Source organism: Dipodomys merriami, unplaced genomic scaffold (assembly GCF_024711535.1).
Source record: "Dipodomys merriami isolate MVZ:Mamm:240054 unplaced genomic scaffold, mDipMer1.0.p SCAF_21, whole genome shotgun sequence".
NCBI classification, from domain to species: Eukaryota; Metazoa; Chordata; class Mammalia; order Rodentia; family Heteromyidae; genus Dipodomys; species Dipodomys merriami.
This window is the reverse complement of record NW_027203493.1, coordinates 6,011,656-6,030,145: the sequence shown is the minus strand read 5'-3', so window position 1 is coordinate 6,030,145 and position 18,490 is coordinate 6,011,656. Positions and strand designations below refer to the sequence as shown.

At 36.6% G+C, this 18,490-nt stretch overlaps 2 protein-coding genes across 3 annotated transcripts; both read left to right on the top strand.

The window, feature by feature from the left end:
* The first annotated feature begins 2,654 nt into the window (after positions 1-2,654).
* Positions 2,655-8,218, top strand: LOC138833709 (olfactory receptor 4C15-like). 2 transcript variants are annotated; one of them, XM_070032001.1, is made up of 2 exons: positions 2,655-2,668; positions 7,297-8,218. In XM_070032001.1, the coding sequence occupies exons 1-2, from the start codon at positions 2,655-2,657 to the stop codon at positions 8,216-8,218; spliced, it is 936 nt and encodes a 311-aa protein (XP_069888102.1). The 2 variants fall into 2 exon arrangements, with proteins under 2 accessions (XP_069888102.1, XP_069888101.1); XM_070032000.1 differs by lacking the exon at positions 2,655-2,668 and having other exon boundaries at positions 7,283-8,218.
* Positions 8,219-17,143: 8,925 nt separating this feature from the next.
* LOC138833894 (olfactory receptor 4C15-like) lies at positions 17,144-18,088 on the top strand. Its single transcript, XM_070032320.1, has one exon. The coding sequence runs from the start codon at positions 17,153-17,155 to the stop codon at positions 18,086-18,088; it is 936 nt and encodes a 311-aa protein (XP_069888421.1). The 5' UTR covers positions 17,144-17,152.
* Positions 18,089-18,490: the final 402 nt, after the last annotated feature.

Here is an 18,490-nt window from a genome sequence, read left to right as displayed (position 1 = left end):
AGTAGAAGCTAAACCCTTACAATTACTCAAGTTCTGACAGCTGGGTTCTGGCTACCCAGTTACATCCCTGATCTCTCAATGGGACATTTCCATTCATGCTGCTGCCTCTCTGGTCCTGTTATTTACCAGGAATGTTCTTACCACAGAGCTTTTGCTCCATAGACCTAGACTACATTCTGCTGGTATCTATACAACTAAATCACTACATGTTAAAAGAATGGAAGAACCAATACTTGAAGCAGTTCTGACCTCAGACTTGACTACATGAGGGACTGTTCTTGACTCCAAACCCTGGATTATGTTGAAAATTTTAAGTTTTCTTTCAGTGTCAGGGACTGGGCAGTGCCTCCACATAGGTTATTCCAGCCAAGACTTGACTGAATGGATTTCATCCCAGATTATCCCCTCTGCACTTTTTCCAATGTAACATCCTACTCATGAGGTCAACCAGATGTCTTCAGAGCTTCTTGCTACTGTACCTAAGATACACCAGGCTCTGTAGCCAATAATATCATCGAAAGAGTTCAGTTTAATCATGCAAATGGCTCCAATAGGCTAGTTCATCATTTTTTTCCATAAGGTTACATTACATTGGTTACTAGAATTCTATAAGCATATAGATTTAGGGTAACATATGAAAAGTTCAGTGTTCTGCTTATCAATGGGCTCTGGATGACTTCTGATTTTGACCATGTGCGTGAGCTCCTCATGAGCTTTTTCACCTACCAATGACTGAAATGCTAGGGCTTATAGACCTGCAGTTGGTGGGGTGGTCACAGCATGTTTTATCCTTTGTGTCCTTCCTGCTGGCACCCAGGGAGGTCACTCCTTCATGGTCATAATCTCCATGCTGAATTGCCATGTAGTTTTGTAGGAGTAGTGCACTTACCACCTTCAAGATCTCTCAAGGACATTTTACTATAATGCTGACTTGCCTGGCGTTCCTGCCTTGTCTTGCTGAAATTGGATAGGATGATTTTACATAACCTTGTGTTGGTCTTAAACCATGGTCATGACAAGCCTGAACTGCACATATGGGGAAGTTTTCAGTATTGGTGGACAAATCTTTTTTTCTGTTCTACTGGGTGGTGGTAGCATTGTGTGGAAGGCAATAATGTAGATATGGCAGAAAGCAACTCATTTTTGGAATGATGCAGTGCTTATGGCAAATAGTTTAAGGGATGTCCTGGCCAGAGGCTGTGTAGTTCTGGACTTCAGTTATAAAACCCGTCAATTTGACATGACCAGTTAAAGAATGACTGTTCCCATTTTCTTGTATTAGCTTGTCATCAGTTTGGTAGGAGTGATAATTATTAAGTGAGTGTCTATGAGAGTGAGAAGAAGCCAGCACACACAGGAAATCTGATAAATTGTGCAGTATAAAGAAAAGTGGTTTAAAATGGAGTGGAGCCCAAGCCCAGAGTTCAAGCCTCATGACTGACCGAAAAATTGGAGTGGAATAATTTGTTCTAAGGAAATACAGAGATACCATTTCAATGGTTGAACAGAGTATTCTAAGATGACTACAGATGACTAGACTGTATGAAGACTGGTTAAATTGTTCAACGTTGCAACTTAGCTGGGTTTGTGTCTGTTCATACACTACAGAAAACATGACAGTTTGGTCAATATGTAAGTGTTTCTACATGTAAATGTAAATGTTATTCTTTAGATAATGCCATACTTCTCCTAAACAATATATGTTCCCTTTTGGATTGATGCCACCTTATCCTAGAACTCTGCTCTTAATTCAGTCTTATCTTGAATCCTGCAAAGAGAAACATATTCCCATTCATTGTGCACAGCATCCTATTGCTGGACATGACAGGAAATGAAATAATCTCTCAATAGAAATGTAGGAGAAGTTTAAAAAGAAAAAAAAATAAACCCTTTAATTGTTTGGGGACATCCAAGTTTGGTAGACACTTGAGTAAGGGAACATTCACACATAATTATGTCTTAGACATCACACTGATGGAAAATTTCCAAGTCCTGGGGTGGGTGTGGCTAACAGGTTCATGAACTCTCCGGGAAACCTTTTTAAATTCTAGCAGGAAGTCAAAGAAGAAACTTTGGGCTTCTTCAGTTTCTTCTGAATACATCCCTTGAATAGCAGTGCAAATATTAACAGAGATGCTCACTGTCCTTGTCTGAGATGAGAAAGAAGACATGGAAACACCTTTCACAGTGTGGCCAGACACAGAATGGACTTTTCTCAGCAGAAAGTAGGTGATTGCCATCATTTGTATTTTAAGGAAATAATATATGCTGGGTTCCATATTTGTGCATTCTTGACACAATGTTAAAATATGACTCAGTGTGGGTATGGTATTCAAGTGACTCATACTACGCTTGAGCCTTTCAATAACTCCAAGCACTGGGGCTCATTATATAATCTTCTGGCCTTCAGACTCCTCTTCAAATGTAATGGGAATTTATTTATTAAAGATCAAGATATAGAATTTTTTCATCAAGATCAAGATTTGTAGAGATTGTTTTACCAAGGAAGGAGAGAAATGAATAACATGGTATACATGTAGTGCATATGATAGCACCTGATACATAGTAAGTGTAAATAAACAACAGACACCATTCCAAATAATCAAATCTGTGAAGTGGTGGGGTGATTGCGAGCTCCTACTCCTTGGAGTTTAATGAAGTTAAACCTGTCTCCAGGCTGTTATCTTCAACTTAAAGTTAAACAACTTAGAAATGCAATTGTGAATAATGTGGCCCCACTTCCCTTCCATGTCCTTTCAAAACAGCTCATTCATGTTGCCATCTTCTAACACACATCTTCCTCTTCCTCTTGACAGTTTAGACTAACAGTGGAACTTTCAGAGGCTATGTGAAGAATGTTGGTGTTAAAAGCAAATTCAAGTTGTACTATGGTGAAGTTACTGAAGCACAATGTAGCACTTTCAATTTCTACAAACTAACAAGTGGCCAAGAGAAGTACATGAAAGGTAAGAGAGTGACCACAGTCACACAGTAGAGCCTTCTAATGTAACTAGGCCTGCTGAACTTTTGTTAATTGGGTTTGATGTTATAAATTACACTAGATATCTGCCTCATAGTTGTTCAGGAAAACTGAGAAAAGATGAAGCACTGTTTGCTTTAATGCTGTTAACCTAAAACACTAGAACAATGAATGACAAGGTTCAGGTATCAGTCAAGAAAGACAAATGGAAACAGAAATAATGGAATATCATTAAAGGAGGGAAGTGGTACCCAGCTGCAGAGAGAACATAGTTCCCAAATAGTCACCAAGAGGAATATGCTTATCTAGACAGGCAGGAATAAACCTTTCACTAATGAATAATAATTCTGTATCAGAAATAGAGTGGATTAAATAATATTAGTGCAACCCCCCCCCAAAAAAAAGAATAGATGGAATTAAGGAACTTAACAGAGAAAGTAATTATTTATAAGATTTTAATTTAGTTTTTTTACTTTTTTTCTTTGTCGGTCATGGAGCTTGAACTCTGGGCCTGGGCACTGTCCCTCAACTCTTCAGCTCAAGGCGAGTACTCTACCGCTTGAGCCACAGCGCCACTTCTGGCTTTCTAGTGGTTTTATTGGAGATAAAAGTCTCACAGAGTTTCCTGCCTGGGCTGGCTTTGAACCATGATCCTCAGATCTCAGCCTCCCGAGTAGCTAGGATGACAGGCATGAGCCACCGGCGCCCAGGCTTAATTTAGTTTTTAATGTGTCATAATATTCTTTAATAAACTGTATGCAGATGTGACTCTGAGGCCTAAATATGGGTGCACAACTCAAAAGGATGAGATTTACTTGCTTGAAAACAGTTTTGCAAAATACACTGCTTAAAAGGATAACCTTACCACTAAATCATTGTTTTAGCTTTGTTTTGTTGTGTTTATATATATATATATATATATATATATATATATATATATATACATGTACATTTAAAAACAATGGAAACAAATTCTATGATTTTCCAGAGTCAGTTTTGTTACTTGAACTAATGAGATGGAAATAATAGGAAAAGTAGATACTGGGGTCCAGGGAGGGAAACTTCCCAGGTCTAAGATATGGGCCTTGGTCTGCAGATCATACTGAGAGGCCCTGAGTGACCTCCAGTGCAGATTCAGCATATTAAATAACCTGGTTAAGAAGAAATAAAAGTCTATGTGATAGTCTAGGAAAGATGTCAGAATATGTTGCTACCTATATGAGAATATGGACTTAAAATTCATGTCAAAGTAGAAGCACAGAGGGAGGGGGACATGACATGATCATTGATAAAAGCTTAGAATAACTTCAGCATTCATTCTAAGACTTTTTGCTTTAGCCTGTTGATTGTAGCCTTGCAACTTCACATTCTTTCTCTGAGCTTCATTGTTCAGTTTTAAATATTCTTATGATGCCAGACAGAGAGCTATCACAATTAAATATCTACCATTTTGATATGTTGCCTTAAACCTTGCCAAATTGAATTAATTGTTCGTTCAAATGATCAGCCTTGTTAGAGTATTTCTTTTATCTTATTTGTTTCACTTATTATACAAGTGCTTCATCTTCTAAATGCTCATATAACTATTTTATATTTCATTATTTATTGTTATTTTTAACCAGAATCACTATTTGAAAACAGGACCTCAGGCTTGCTTGGCTGCTTTTCTACCACTTAGGCCACATTTCAAATCCAGATTTTTGCTGGTTCTTTTGAAGATGGAGTCTTGTGGACTTTTCTGCCTGGGCTGGACTTGAACTGGTAGCAGCTTATGCATTCTTCTTGTCTTCTGTGTTTCTGAGAGCTCTCATGTTTTTTATTACCATCTCATAAGATCTCTATGCAGAGACATTCTTGTTAAATTTATGAAAGGAGAACTCATGGCGAGTAGTCCTTCTTTTATCTTGATTACATTGGTGCTTTGTTTTGATTTTTCTTGGAGGCTAGAATTTGCCTTATATTCTTATTTTTGTGGTGCTTGTTGGCACATGATTTGGGTTTATACTAAAGATACCATGTAGGAATGGAGTTGAGAACACAGTAGCAATGCTTGTTTTAAAGTAAGCAGGAGAAAGGGTTCAGAATATATTAGTGGTTGAATACTTTTCCAGCCTCTGAGAGGGCATGACAAGAATACAAAAAAAATAATGTAAGACAGAAACAAATGTACAAATCACATTCATTTGTTTTATTATCAATTTAATTTTTTCTGTCAACTGTGATTTGAAATTCATAGAAGTTTATTTCTCAGAGTAACATCATTATTCATTTTATACATACACATATCCTACTTGGCTGATATATTTCATCAAAATAAACACATCAGAATATAAGCACTATTTGAAGCCACATCTACCAGTGAAAGATGAATGGAAAAATCTTACTATGAGTGAGGGAACTGGTTTTTATATGTGATATCATAACTGAAGTTGGTAATGGTACACTATTATAAGCCATATTTTCATATTTTGACCTTCAGTATAATGTTGGGAGATGAACATATCTGCTTTTTAAGAAAGTAACAAAAATGTGAACAGTATGTGTCTTGAGGAATTATATTCACCCAAACTAAGTCACATCATATAAATAATGGTCAGAAGATTGATATAGCTACTATTCTGGATGATAGACATCATTTTTTTCTTTTTTTATTGTGAGAATACCGTACAGAGGAGTTACAATTACATGGGCAAGATAACGAGTACATTTCTTATCAAGCATTGTTGCCTCCTCTTTGTTTCCCCTTCGTATCCCTTCCCATATTCCTCCCTTCCTCCCACCCGACCCTCCCCCCACCTCCCACCAAAGTTGTAGAGTTCGTTTTTCGACATAATGACTTGTACATCTCATTGTTGCAATGGGTCCACCTGTATCTCTAGTTAAACGATTTGTTTTTCCCCTTTCCCTCCACAAATTATACCAACATCAAATACAGTGAAAACATGGGTTATACTGTGGGGGAGGGACATACAAAGCAACAAAGAAATCATCTTATAAATATGTTAGAAACAATTGCATGAAAGGAAAAAAAAAAACAAAAAAAATTTGAATACTTATCTTGGGGGACAAAGTGCTTGCCTATCAAGTGCAATGTCCTGGGTTCAATCCCCAGTACCAAAAAAGAAAAGACAAAAAAATACAGTTAAAAAAACCCAAACAAAAAAATCATTTTTTTCTTTCACTAGCCTACTTGGTTATTATCAATTTACATTTGTGACTATTTTCCTATAACCTTTTGATTCTCCATCATTTTCTCTGATTCTTTTTTCTCAAGATGCCCCAACTAAAACACAGAGGAACCAGAGACTTTAATATTCATAATTGGATGGAAACTCTAGAAAGTCAACTCCTTCTCTAAAGAGAAGGTGAAAATCCTACTCTTTTTTCCTTTTTGGTCTAGTGGGAAGGACTTGAGTATAGGGACAGAAGTTCTGTTTAACTTCCCAGTTCAGGCAGTTGTTGTTTGCTTTAGCATAACCTTCTAAGGCATGAGTATCTCACAAATAAATAGGGATTAGAGTATCTAGACTGTTCCTCATCAGTGGTCCTGTGTACTATAATTACTTTCCAAGCATTATTTCATTTAGTCATTATGAATACACTTGGCTGTAGCCTTTGCATTTTTATGTGTTCTGGTTCTAGTTTTTAAATGGTAAATGAAAAAACAAACTTCAATATTTAGTATATATTTGTGCTGTTTGTAACTAGGATTATTTATGTAGATCTTTTTCCTTTATAACAAACAAGCTGATTCATGAAAAGACCCAGTGTAGATTTTTAAAGAAAAATTTTTAAGAGTGGTTGTGATTTTTCAATTGCCTCATAATTTCTTTTTCTGTGTGTAGGTATGATGTTTTCCAGATCAAAGCTGGCTTGCTAGTGACCCTTGAACCTGTTCCTTCAAAATGGCAGACATGGCTAATTACAGTCTTCATTATCTCATGGTGTGGAAGATGTTTCAGAATGTTTGTCAACATTTCACTTCAGAATTTCAAAAGTAAATTATCATTCATTACATCCAAAATGGAATTTATCCACCTCTGTAAGACCTCTATGTAAAAGATCTCACTGAATTAAAGTATTCAATAGTTTATCTTTACCTCAACTCTGACCAAGTTTTAATTGGCTAGTTTCTTAAATTCCTAATTTTGTGTTCCCATTGATAATACAAGCATTCGACATAATTCTGCCTCTACGTGCCCTGTACTGTTGATCATAACACTATTTTGAACTTAAAGTGTATCTTTATCATAGTTGCAGAATTGCAAAATCACCCTTTTAGAGTCCCATTTCCTGTGAATCATGAAAAACCAAAGCATTGTGACTGAATTCATCTTTCTTGGGCTTTCACAAAACCCAAAAGTTGAAAAAATACTATTCGTTGTGTTTTTGTTTGTCTACATTGCAACTCTCGGAGGCAACATGTTCATTGTAGGGACCATCCTCTGCAGCCCTACACTGCTGGGCTCCCCAATGTACTTCTTCCTGGCATTCCTGTCCTTTCTTGATGCATGCTTCTCTTCCGCCATGACCCCGAAGATGATTGCAGATTCCCTCTATGAGAGGAAAACCATCTCCTTTGAAGGCTGCATGGTGCAACTTTTTGCAGAACACTTCTTTGGTGGTGCAGAGGTAATTGTCCTCACGTCCATGGCCTATGACCGCTATGTGGCCATTTGCAAACCCTTGCACTACTCTTCCATCATGAATTGGAGGCTCTGTGGCATTCTGGTGGGGGTAGCCTGGACTGGTGGCTTCTTGCATTCCATCATACAGATTCTCTTTACTCTCCAGCTGCCCTTCTGTGGCCCCAATGTCATTGATCATTTCATCTGTGATTTGTACCCTTTGCTGAGTCTTGCCTGCACTGACACTCATGTGTTTGGACTTGTGGTGGTGGCCAACAGTGGATTTATCTGCATTCTGATCTTCTCCTTGCTGCTCATCTCCTATGGTTTTATCTTGATTTCTCTGAGAGCTCACAGTGCTGAAGGGCGGCGGAAAGCTCTGTCTACCTGTGGATCTCACATTGCTGTGGTGGTTTTGTTCTTTGTCCCGTGTATCTTTACATATGTAAGGCCTCCAACTTCCTTTTCCTCTGACAAAATGGTGTCAATATTTTATACCATGCTCGCTCCCTTGCTCAACCCTATGATTTACACTTTTAGGAATAAGGAAGTAAAAAATGCCATGAGAAAAACGTGGAAGAGGTTGATAGTGGTCTCTGATGAAAGATAAAAACCTTTAAACTGTGAAATAATGTAAGGACTAAAGAAATAAGAATGTCTTAGATAAAAACGCCATGAGCTGGTCATTATCAGAGGAAAGAATTCGGTTCTATAGTCATGAGGTGGGAAAATGATGCTTTTTCTTTTATAGCAAATATCTGCAGCTTAATGTTTGTAAGGAAATTGAGGGAATTGAATTTTTAAACTTACTGAAAAATCCACTAGGCAAACAAACCAACAAAAAGAGTGGAAAAAATTTGCTGCTGAATTGTTGATGATGAACTTCATGCTTTGAAAACCTTATAGAGGACAGACAAAATATCTAAGGCATTGAGACAGAAGCTTCAACTTTTTCCAATGGAAATACATTTTGATTCAGGGTAGTGATCTCAGTGTCTTAGATGATAAAAACCCACAAGAATGTAGGAAAGACAGAAAGAATATTCACAGTGTACAGGTATTTCTGTGTCTTATGTTTTCATCATTTGAGATGTGTCCATTGCCACTTGCTACAGAATTTGAGCCACTTATATTATTTCAGAGATAGAAGTTGGTTCTCCCATTTCAGTGTACCAGAATTTGTCGTGTGTCAGGTGATCACTTCATTCAACCATCTTTTGGAGAAAAGGTATTGAGGATTGTAGAAAAGATTCATCAGTGACAAGTATTACCATGATGGATTGTCAAGATACACATTATCAGAAAAATCACATTCAGGTAAAGATGTAGTGAGCTGACTTTTTCTATCCCTAAAGGTGAAATAAAATCCAGAGATATCATAGAAGTAAAAGCATGTTTCAAAGGAGAATTATATTTTTAATCTACTGGAGATTTTTAGTTTCTTGGCCTTATTGTACCCTAATAAAATAATTCTCATTGGACAATTTTCACTGAATAAAGCATTCAAATTTACATACGGCTTATATCTCATACTCATAAAGTTTCTAAAACTGAAATTGTCATTTGGCCTCTGCAAAAAATATTTACAGTAAAATATTTAAATATCTCATAGGATATCAGCATGAAAATGGCTAATAATTTAATATTATGGATATCCACAAGTAGGAGATTAAAAGTAGATTCTAAGGCCTCGACCATACAAAAACGTATTAAAATGAATAAATATATTTAAGTAAAATCTGGAACTTTGAAAATATTGTATTAAAACATAGGGAAACACACTTATATAGATATATATCAAGCATATATGCATTATGTATGTTTACATGTAAATGCATATGTAAATAAATAAATATATATTAATATATTTATCTGTCTATCTATCTATCCTTCTGTCTATATAGAGACATGTTAAAAGACATTCTGAATAGAACCCTAGTAGCTTACAGATCCCTTTTACAAATTGCAATTTGTAATTTGTAAATACAATTTACATTATATTATTTCTATCACATAGTTGGGATTTCATTACATGAGAAAGCTTTGGCACAGCAAAAGAAGCAATCAACAAAGTGACATATCCATTAAACTATTGAAATAAGAAGACACATAATTTGCATATGAACAATCCCAGTAAAATTCTCCTAGTTTTTCCTTAATTTTGCTCTTATATTTTTTTGTTATAACCATAAACAAATACAAATATGTTACTATCCACTATGTTGAAATATGTTTTTATTTCCTGCCACTGACCTTTCAAGTTAGTAGAGTTCAATCTAGAACAACACAGTGCATTATAGACTATCAGCTTTTAGCAGACTTAAAATTATAATCTGTGAACACATTGTAGTCTGCAATGCTGAAGTTTTAGCAGTAAAGCTGCAATCTCTGTACAGGAAAAAGAAATTATTGATTTGGTTCTATCAGATGGAAGGAGTATTTTAAGGAAAAAAATCTTATTACTCTCCTAACATTAAGAGAAAGTGGAGATACAGCAGCAGTTTATTACAGAAATAAGTATTTTGTCTTCTTACAATCCGCCATTCAGTATGTTTTCCTTTGGATACTGGTATTATCTGAAAGAGAAGTAAATACAGGTGAATCAGAGGTGTGGAATGATTCATTTCAGGATTATCAAAGATATTTAAAAGTGCCATGCACTTTCACAATGTCATGTTGTATTATTGAATATGAGAGGGGAGAAGATAAAAGGCTATATGTTATTTATCAGTATTTATTTATCAGTTATTTATCAATATTTTATAATCATTGCAACAAATGAAAGCACTGACACAATTATTGTGTCTTAAAAAGTCATGCTGAAGGAAAATTTCCAAACTCTATGGGGAAATTGAGAATCAATTCTACAGGTGCATGACCTCTCTGGGAAAAGTTTTAATAACAGTTGGAAACCAAGGAGGAAATTTTGCTTCTTCATTTTTCTTTTATTGTGTCAATGGCAATGCTGGAGAAGCAGAGCAAACATTCTCCAACTTGATGGCCAGAGATGCTCTTCATCTCTCTTAGATATAATAGGAGTTGAAGATGAAGATCAGTTTGTTCAGCACTGGATGAACTTTTCTCCATAGAAGGTATAGATGGTTATCATCAAATTGTTCCCAGAAATTATATGTGGTGAGATTTATAACTTGAACTTTTTAATGGAATTTTCAGATCTGATTTTAAGTTGTGATTAAGTGATTTAAAGTGTGTGTGTGTGTGTGTGTGTGTGTGTGTGTGTGTGTGTGTGTGTGTGTGTGTGTATTATGTGTTATGGACAGGCTACTATTTTAATGCAATACTTGGGTCTTTTACTTAATCTCTTGGTATATTCTCTTTTACTCAATATTTTGGTATATTTGAGTTAGTTACATAAATTCTGGCCTTGAGGCTCTTCATCTTTATTGAACAGGTATTATTAAAATCAATGGATATGGAAATGAACAAAATGACATATTTGGGTATCAGAAAATAATACTTGACAAATAGTGCCCAATAGATAGCAAAATAATAGTTATTTCACAAGTCCATTTCCTCCCCTTCTTTCCTTCCTTCCTTCCTTCCTTCCTTCCTTCCTTCCTTCCTTCCTTCCTTCCTTCCTTCCTTCCTTCCTTCCTCCCTCTCTTCCTGCCTTCCTGCCTTCCTCCCACTTTTCTTTCTCCTCCTCTCTCCCTTCCTTTCTCCTTTTTTCCTCTTTCTTTCTTTCCTTTTCCTCCCTGGCTCCCTCTCTCCATTATTTCCTTCTTTCTTTCTTTTTCTCCCTCTCTCCCTTCCTCCTCTTCCTCCTTCTTCCTTCTCCTTCCTTCCTTCCTTCCTCCTTCCTTCTTTCCTTCCTTCCTTCCTTCCTTCCTTCCTTCCTTCCTTCCTTCTTTCCTTCCTTCCTTCCTTCCTTCCTTTCTTTTTTCCTTCTTTCCTTCTTCCCTCCCTTCCTTCCTTCTTTCTTTTTCTTTCTTTCTTTCTCTCTCTTTCTTTTCTCCCTCTCTCTCTCCAACTCTTTTCTTTCTCCTTCCTTCCATCCCTTTCTTCTTTATTGCTCTCTTACACTAAAACCATTTGTCTCTTCAAGTTTCATGAAATGAAACTTATTTTAACTTTTTACCTTCAAAGTGAAGCCAAATATAAAAATGCAAGCGAGTACTTTAATGCGCATTCTCAAACAGAACGTCATCCCTTCTTTCTAATTTATCTTCTAGTCATCCTCTCATATTGATATTTTAGACTAAGTTTAATATAGATATTAGAGCATAGTAGATTCAAGTTCTACTGTAGCATTCAGAGACACTGATCAAGAATGTTCAAATCTTTCTTTTCACATCACCCCATTAATAAATGATACTGAAGAAGAGGACATTGAAGGCAAAAACATATGATTCAAGTCACAGAGTAGATTATTTTCATTTAACTCCAGTTCACTTAATTTTCACCAACTGTATTTGTTCTCATAAATAGGACAAGATTCTTGCCCCAGCATTGTTGAGAAAAACAAGTGTTAATTGTTGTAACTTGCTCTTTATTCGAATCATAAGCCAAAATTACTAAGACAACAGAAAAGAAGACATTCCAGAATTCATTTAGAAGAACACCAGTAGAAGCAGAGAAAGGATATGTTCTCCTCCACATTTCATATGCAGTCAAAGTATAAAGTTGAGCTGTTTAGAGAAATCAGTAGAATAGCACTGAGGGGAGAGAAAAGGATTTGGGATCTGAAGACTCAGTAGTCATGAAAAGGACTGTATTTCAATTGCCACTGGTGAATAATAATTCTATACTAAAGGTACAAAAACTTAAAAGAATTTAAAAAATCATAATTACAAATAGTACTTTTAATAAAAATACTTATTTATGCCAGGCACTGTTGGCTCATGCATGTAATCCTCACTACTCAAGGTGGCTGAGATCTGAGGATTGTGTTTCAAAGCTAGCCTGGGCAAGAAAGGCTTATCTCCAATAAACTACTCATAAAACAAAAACTGTAAGTAGCACTGTGGCTCAAGAGGTAGAGTGCTTGCCTGTAGCAAAAGAAGCTCAGGGTCAGCACCCAAGCCCAGGTTTCAAGCCCTGGGACTGGCAAAAGAAATTGTTTTTAAAAAATGCTTTTTTTGTAAATGGCATGTAAATGTGACCAGTATGCACATATAAATTCATCTGAAATTTATTGCTTGATATATAATCATAAAACACTACTTTGCTATGTTAAACTTACCATTAATCTCTTTGATAACTCAGACTATTTTAAATATGTCACAGAAATTCTGTGATTTGCAGAATGAAGTTATTTCTGTTGCTGAAACTAATGGAAAGGAGACTGTGGTACAGGAAGATAGTAGGGAAACAAGGACTTCCCCAAGATTACCACCAAAAAGACGGTGCAGAGCTCATTTCGGAGTTCAGGCTCCAGGAACTCAGAACAATCTCAGGCACAGCTTTATCATATTCAAAGATAGGACTGTTGAAAAAAGTAAGGCCATAGGATGTTTTGGGAGCAATGTAATTAATAAACCATTCTTATAAGAGACTATAGATGTGAAATTTTTCTTATCAGAGTATAGGGAAATAGGAACTTGGTCCATGATATGATCTATTTATGGAAGGTTTGCAATAGTTAATATTCTTATTGTAAGATGTTGTGAATTATGTCCAAATACTGCATCTTTTTAATGAAATTTAGGTGAAAGAAAATTGCTCCAGGTTTAAATCCTGACCTTTAATTTCAAGTATCTTGATAATGGCAACATGATATACATATTACAAATGAAAAGTCGAATTTTATCTGTTTGTTTGTAGGTTAAAAAGTTATATTTAAATATTGATCTTCTGCTTTATCACAGTATGTTCTGAAAAACTTGGTCATTTATATTTTAGTATATTTTTACTTATAACAGCATGTGATAGAAATTTACATACACTAGCCGGGCGCTGGTGGCTCACGCCTATAATCCTAGCTACTCAGGAGGCTGAGATCTGAGGATCGCGGTTCAAAGCCAGCCCGGGCAGGAGAGACCGTGAGACTCCTATCTCCAATAAACCACCAGAAAACCGGAAGTGGCGCTGTAGCTCAAGTGGTAGAGCGCTCGCCTTGAGCTGAAGAGCTGAGGGACAGCTCCCAGGCCCAGAGTTCAAGCCCCACGGCCGACAAAAAAAAAAAACAAAAACAAAAAAAAAAACAAAAACAAAAAAAAAAGAAATTTACATACACATATTATCATATACAATTTTCATTATTCAATATCATTGCCAATGTATCTGCATCCAATATAAAATTGTCTTCATCTCTTCTGATGTTTAGATAAATTTTTAGAGTTCATGTTATTAGTATAAACAATACAAGCATATTTAGGATTCTGGAATTATTTTCTGATGTGTTTTCCTAAACTATTACTTGAGTGAACCAATTACAGTGCAATTTTAGGATGGATGTACTTATTAGAGCATGCATTTTCAATTTTCATCTTTGTGCATATAAAGACTGCTGAGAATAATGATGATTTCAATATTCAAAGTATTTGCTTTTTTTCTTTTGTATGCTGGTCCTGAGCTTGAATTCACAGCCTGGGTTCTGTTTCTGAGATGTTTTGTTCAAGGCTAGCACTCTATCACTTGAACCACAGCTCCACTTCCACTGTTTTTGGTACCTACTTGGACATAAGAATCTCACAGACTTTCCTGCTTGGGGTTGGCTTTGAACCACAGTCATTAGCTCTGAGCCTCCTGAGTTGCTAGGATTACAGGCATGAGCCGGCAGTGCATGGCTACAGTATTTGTTTTATTCTTAAAAGAACAAGTACATAAAACACATATACATCTGTGGAATCAGAGAGCTTGGGAACAGGGTGGTTTGTTTAATGGCACATGACTATTAGACCATGAAACTGTTTGCGATCTTTGCAATAGCAGAGAGTAAACACATTTTTCTTTCTACTTGATGTTTTATTTGGAGAAATTTTAGATTAAGTGAAATAAAACAGTAGATGCTTTTTTATAAAACCTGGTCCTGAGAACTTTAACTCTGTGCCTGAGGTCTGTTGGTAGCTCCTTTTGTGCAAAAATTGAGCTCTACCTATTGAGCTACAGCTCTACTCGGGCTTTCTTTTGTGACTAATTGAAGATAAGAGTCTCATGGACTGGCTTTAAACCATGATCCTCAGATCTCAGCCTCCTGAGTAGTTAGGATTACAGTGTGAACCACTGGCAGCCAGCTGGCTAGTCGATGTTTTAAATATAATACATTGACAGCTTCATAAGACCTTGTTATCTAAGATTATCATGGGTATATTTGTCAGGATTTTTGGTATGCTAATGGATACATTACTCTTGACTAGCTTTTTAACTATTTCCCACCATTAAAATTTTATGTGTTGTGTTTAAATCAATGAGAACTCAGCACTATCAGAAAAATTGCATTTTAAATGGCTGAAATTAAAAACATGTCATCACAAACCACAAGCACACTATAGTCTCTTAAAATGAATTTTGGAAATTCTTTTATTTGAAAAACAGGCATCTAATCTAATTCAACAATGGTATTGTCCTTAAAATCTACCAGATTAAGAAGTTAGATAAGGCCTATTAGAATAGTACAGGCTTTTTTTTTCAACCTCTACCTCTTTTTTTTCTTTTTTTTTGGTCAGTTGTGGGGCCTGAACTGGGCCTGAGCCCTGTCCCTCAGCTCTTCAGCTCAAGGCTAGTGCTCTACCACTTGAGCCACAGCACCACTTCCAGCTTATTTCTCCTTATGTGGTGTTATCATGCATGCAAGGCAAACACTCTACCACTGAGCCACCTTCCCAGCCCCAACCTCTACTTCTTAATTTTTTTTTAATCATGAGGCAATCTGAAATAGGAGTATATGCAGGTTGGTCTGAGGGCAGAAACATTATATATAGGGATTACTAAAGACATTTAAAAGTGTTAAGCATTAAAAATGCCATTTATGTGCTTGTTGAAGTTTCAATAGGGACATTACCTTTCTGGATAGCTTTGAAGAGTAGCGCCATCTTAACAATATTAAATCTTCTAATTTGTGAATGCAAAAAATGCCATTTATGCATTGCAATCCATCAAACAATTTTTCATTTGCAAATAAATGACAAGATGAGGACAACCACAACCACTTACCAGCGTTTGTCATGGTGGAAACATGCATTTCTAGAGAAACAGGTGGCCTGGTTTCCCCAATTTGTGGTAGCTAGAATGTGCCATAAATCTATAACTAAGCACACTGTGTGGTAAGCAAGTGTATACAAATGAATTAACTGAAATCTCAAACTTGGTAAGTACTTATGCATTAAGTGTAAGGCTAGATTCTTTTCCAAGTCATATTCTGTTTTATAGAGAATGAGCTCATTTTAGCCCATTTTGTGACAAACTTTTTTTTATTGTAAAATTAGTGTACAGAGGGGTTACAGTTACATGAGTAAGGTAATGAGTCCATTTCTTATCGAACATTGTTACCTACTCCTTTGTTTTTCCTCTACTATTACTTCCCTCCCAACCTCCCCAAATCCCCACCCCAAGTTGTAAAGTTTGTTTTCAACATAGTGTCTTGTACATCTCATTGTTACAATGGGTCAACCTGTATCCTTGTTTCAGCATTTTGTTATTTCCTTTCCCCTCCCCAAGTTAGAAAAATGTATATACAGGATACAGGGCACCAATGTTAAATACAGTGAAAACAGGTTCTATGCCTCCATCAGAAAGAATGGCATTGCCCCATTTGTTAGGAAATGGAAAAACTTGGAAAAAATTATATTAAGTGAAGTAAGCCAGGCCCAAAGAAACATAGGTCCCATGGTTTCCCTTATTTTCAATAACTAGTATAAGTCAAAGACAAGCAGAAAAGGTCAAAAGTTATGTACATATGACTTTATAATATAATGTTAAGTAAAATGAACTCCAAGGTAGGGACACAGCTTGTTTTTTCTTTCTTGCTATTGTTTTCATTGCATCTAAAATGTACTATATGATTTTTTTTCTCTTGTGTGTTCTTCCCCCACAGTGTGACAAAGTTTTATAGAAGTTAAAGAATGGAATTTTCACATGACTTCTGAACTATTCCTAAATTCTTCAACTGCTGCTAAACAAGGCCCCTGACTGTCATTGATGGTGGGTGCTATTCCTCTGTCATTCTATGCTGTTGGCAGGTCAATTAAGAGACAATAATCTTTGTTTCATCATAACCAGAACACTTTTCAACAACTGAGCTCAGGAAACACATTGACAATGACAGATCAAAACAGACCCTTGAAATAAAAAAATAATTTTCTCCAATACTGCATGTGCATGCTGTCGGGCTCTGTACTGAGAAGGTGGCTACTCTGGTGTGTTGATAAGTAATGTCTAATTTCATTCTCCATGATACCTAAGTACCACTCTCAATATATTTCTATTCTTTATATTTTCAATGCCAAATAAATACTGAAGATGAGTCTGCATGAGGATGCACCAACTTATGATGCCTAAAACCTTATAAACCATGGAAGCAAGTTTTTAGATAACTCCAGATTGACACGATCACTGTATTATCTTTGCTCTTTCCTTGAGGAATATGCAAAATCAGAGCCTGGTGACTGAGTTCATCCTTTTGGGTCTTTCACAGAATCCTAAAGTTCAGAAAATAGCCTTTGTTGTATTTTTCTTTGTCTACATTGCAACAGTCGGGGGCAACATGCTCATTGTGGTGACCATTGTCTGCAGCCCTGCACTGCTGGGCTCCCCCATGTACTTCTTCCTGACTTTCCTGTCCTTCCTGGATGCATGCTTCTCCTCTGTCATCACACCGAAGATGCTTGCAGACTCCCTCTATGAGAGGAAAACCATCTCCTTTGAAGGCTGCATGATACAGATCTTTGCTGAGCACTTCCTTGCTGCTGTGGAAGTCATTGTCCTCACTGCCATGGCCTATGACCGCTATGTGGCCATTTGCAAGCCCTTGCACTACTCTTCCATCATGAACTGGAGGCTCTGTGGCATTCTGGTGGGGGTAGCCTGGACTGGTGGCTTCCTGCATTCCATCATACAGATTCTCTTTACTCTCCAGCTGCCCTTCTGCGGTCCCAATATCATTGATCATTTCATGTGTGATTTGTACCCCTTGCTGAAGCTTGCGTGCACTGACACTCACGTCTTCGGTCTATTGGTGGTGGCCAACAGTGGGTCTATCTGCATTATTATCTTTTCCTTGCTGCTTGTGTCCTACGGTATCATCTTGTTTTCTCTGAGAGCTCACAGTGCTGAAGGGCGGCGGAAGGCTCTGTCTACTTGTGGATCGCACATTGCTGTGGTGGTTTTGTTCTTTGTCCCGTGCATATTTATATATGCAAGGCCTCCGTCTGCCTTCTCCTCTGACAAAATGGTGGCCATACTTTATACCATCCTAACTCCCTTACTCAATCCTGTGATTTATACTTTCAGGAATAAGGACATGAAAAATGCCATGAGGAAAATGTGGATGAAATTGGTAGTAGTGAATGACGAAAAATAGTCATTATTTTAAAATAAAGAAACCTGTGTTTCAAGATGTCAAAATGCTTTCGATGTACACTTTGTGGGTTTTCCATGATAAAGAATGTACTCTAGAGGAAAATTCTATAGAAAAATCTCTCCTTGAGGGGTAGAAATGTTGCATTCATTTTCACCTCAGGCCTCCCCTTTGAGCAACTAGATAAGCATACATTAAAGACAACCCAATTGAAAATTTCTTCTCTGGTAACTCAAGAAAGAATGAAAATAGAGGCTATGTACCTGACTACTTGCCATTCACCTCAGATTTTCCAAAATGTTTGTGAGTGGAAGCAAATCTATGTTTGCTATGAGGATCAGAAATGTAGTCAAACTTTTAAGTGGGGGGGAAATACAAAAGGGTTCTCTGTACTGATGGAAAACC

Excerpts from the sequence above, each read along its gene's own strand:
- LOC138833894 (XM_070032320.1), top strand. The coding sequence starts at position 17,153 with ATGCAAAATCAGAGCCTGGTGACTGAGTTCATCCTTTTGGGTCTTTCA.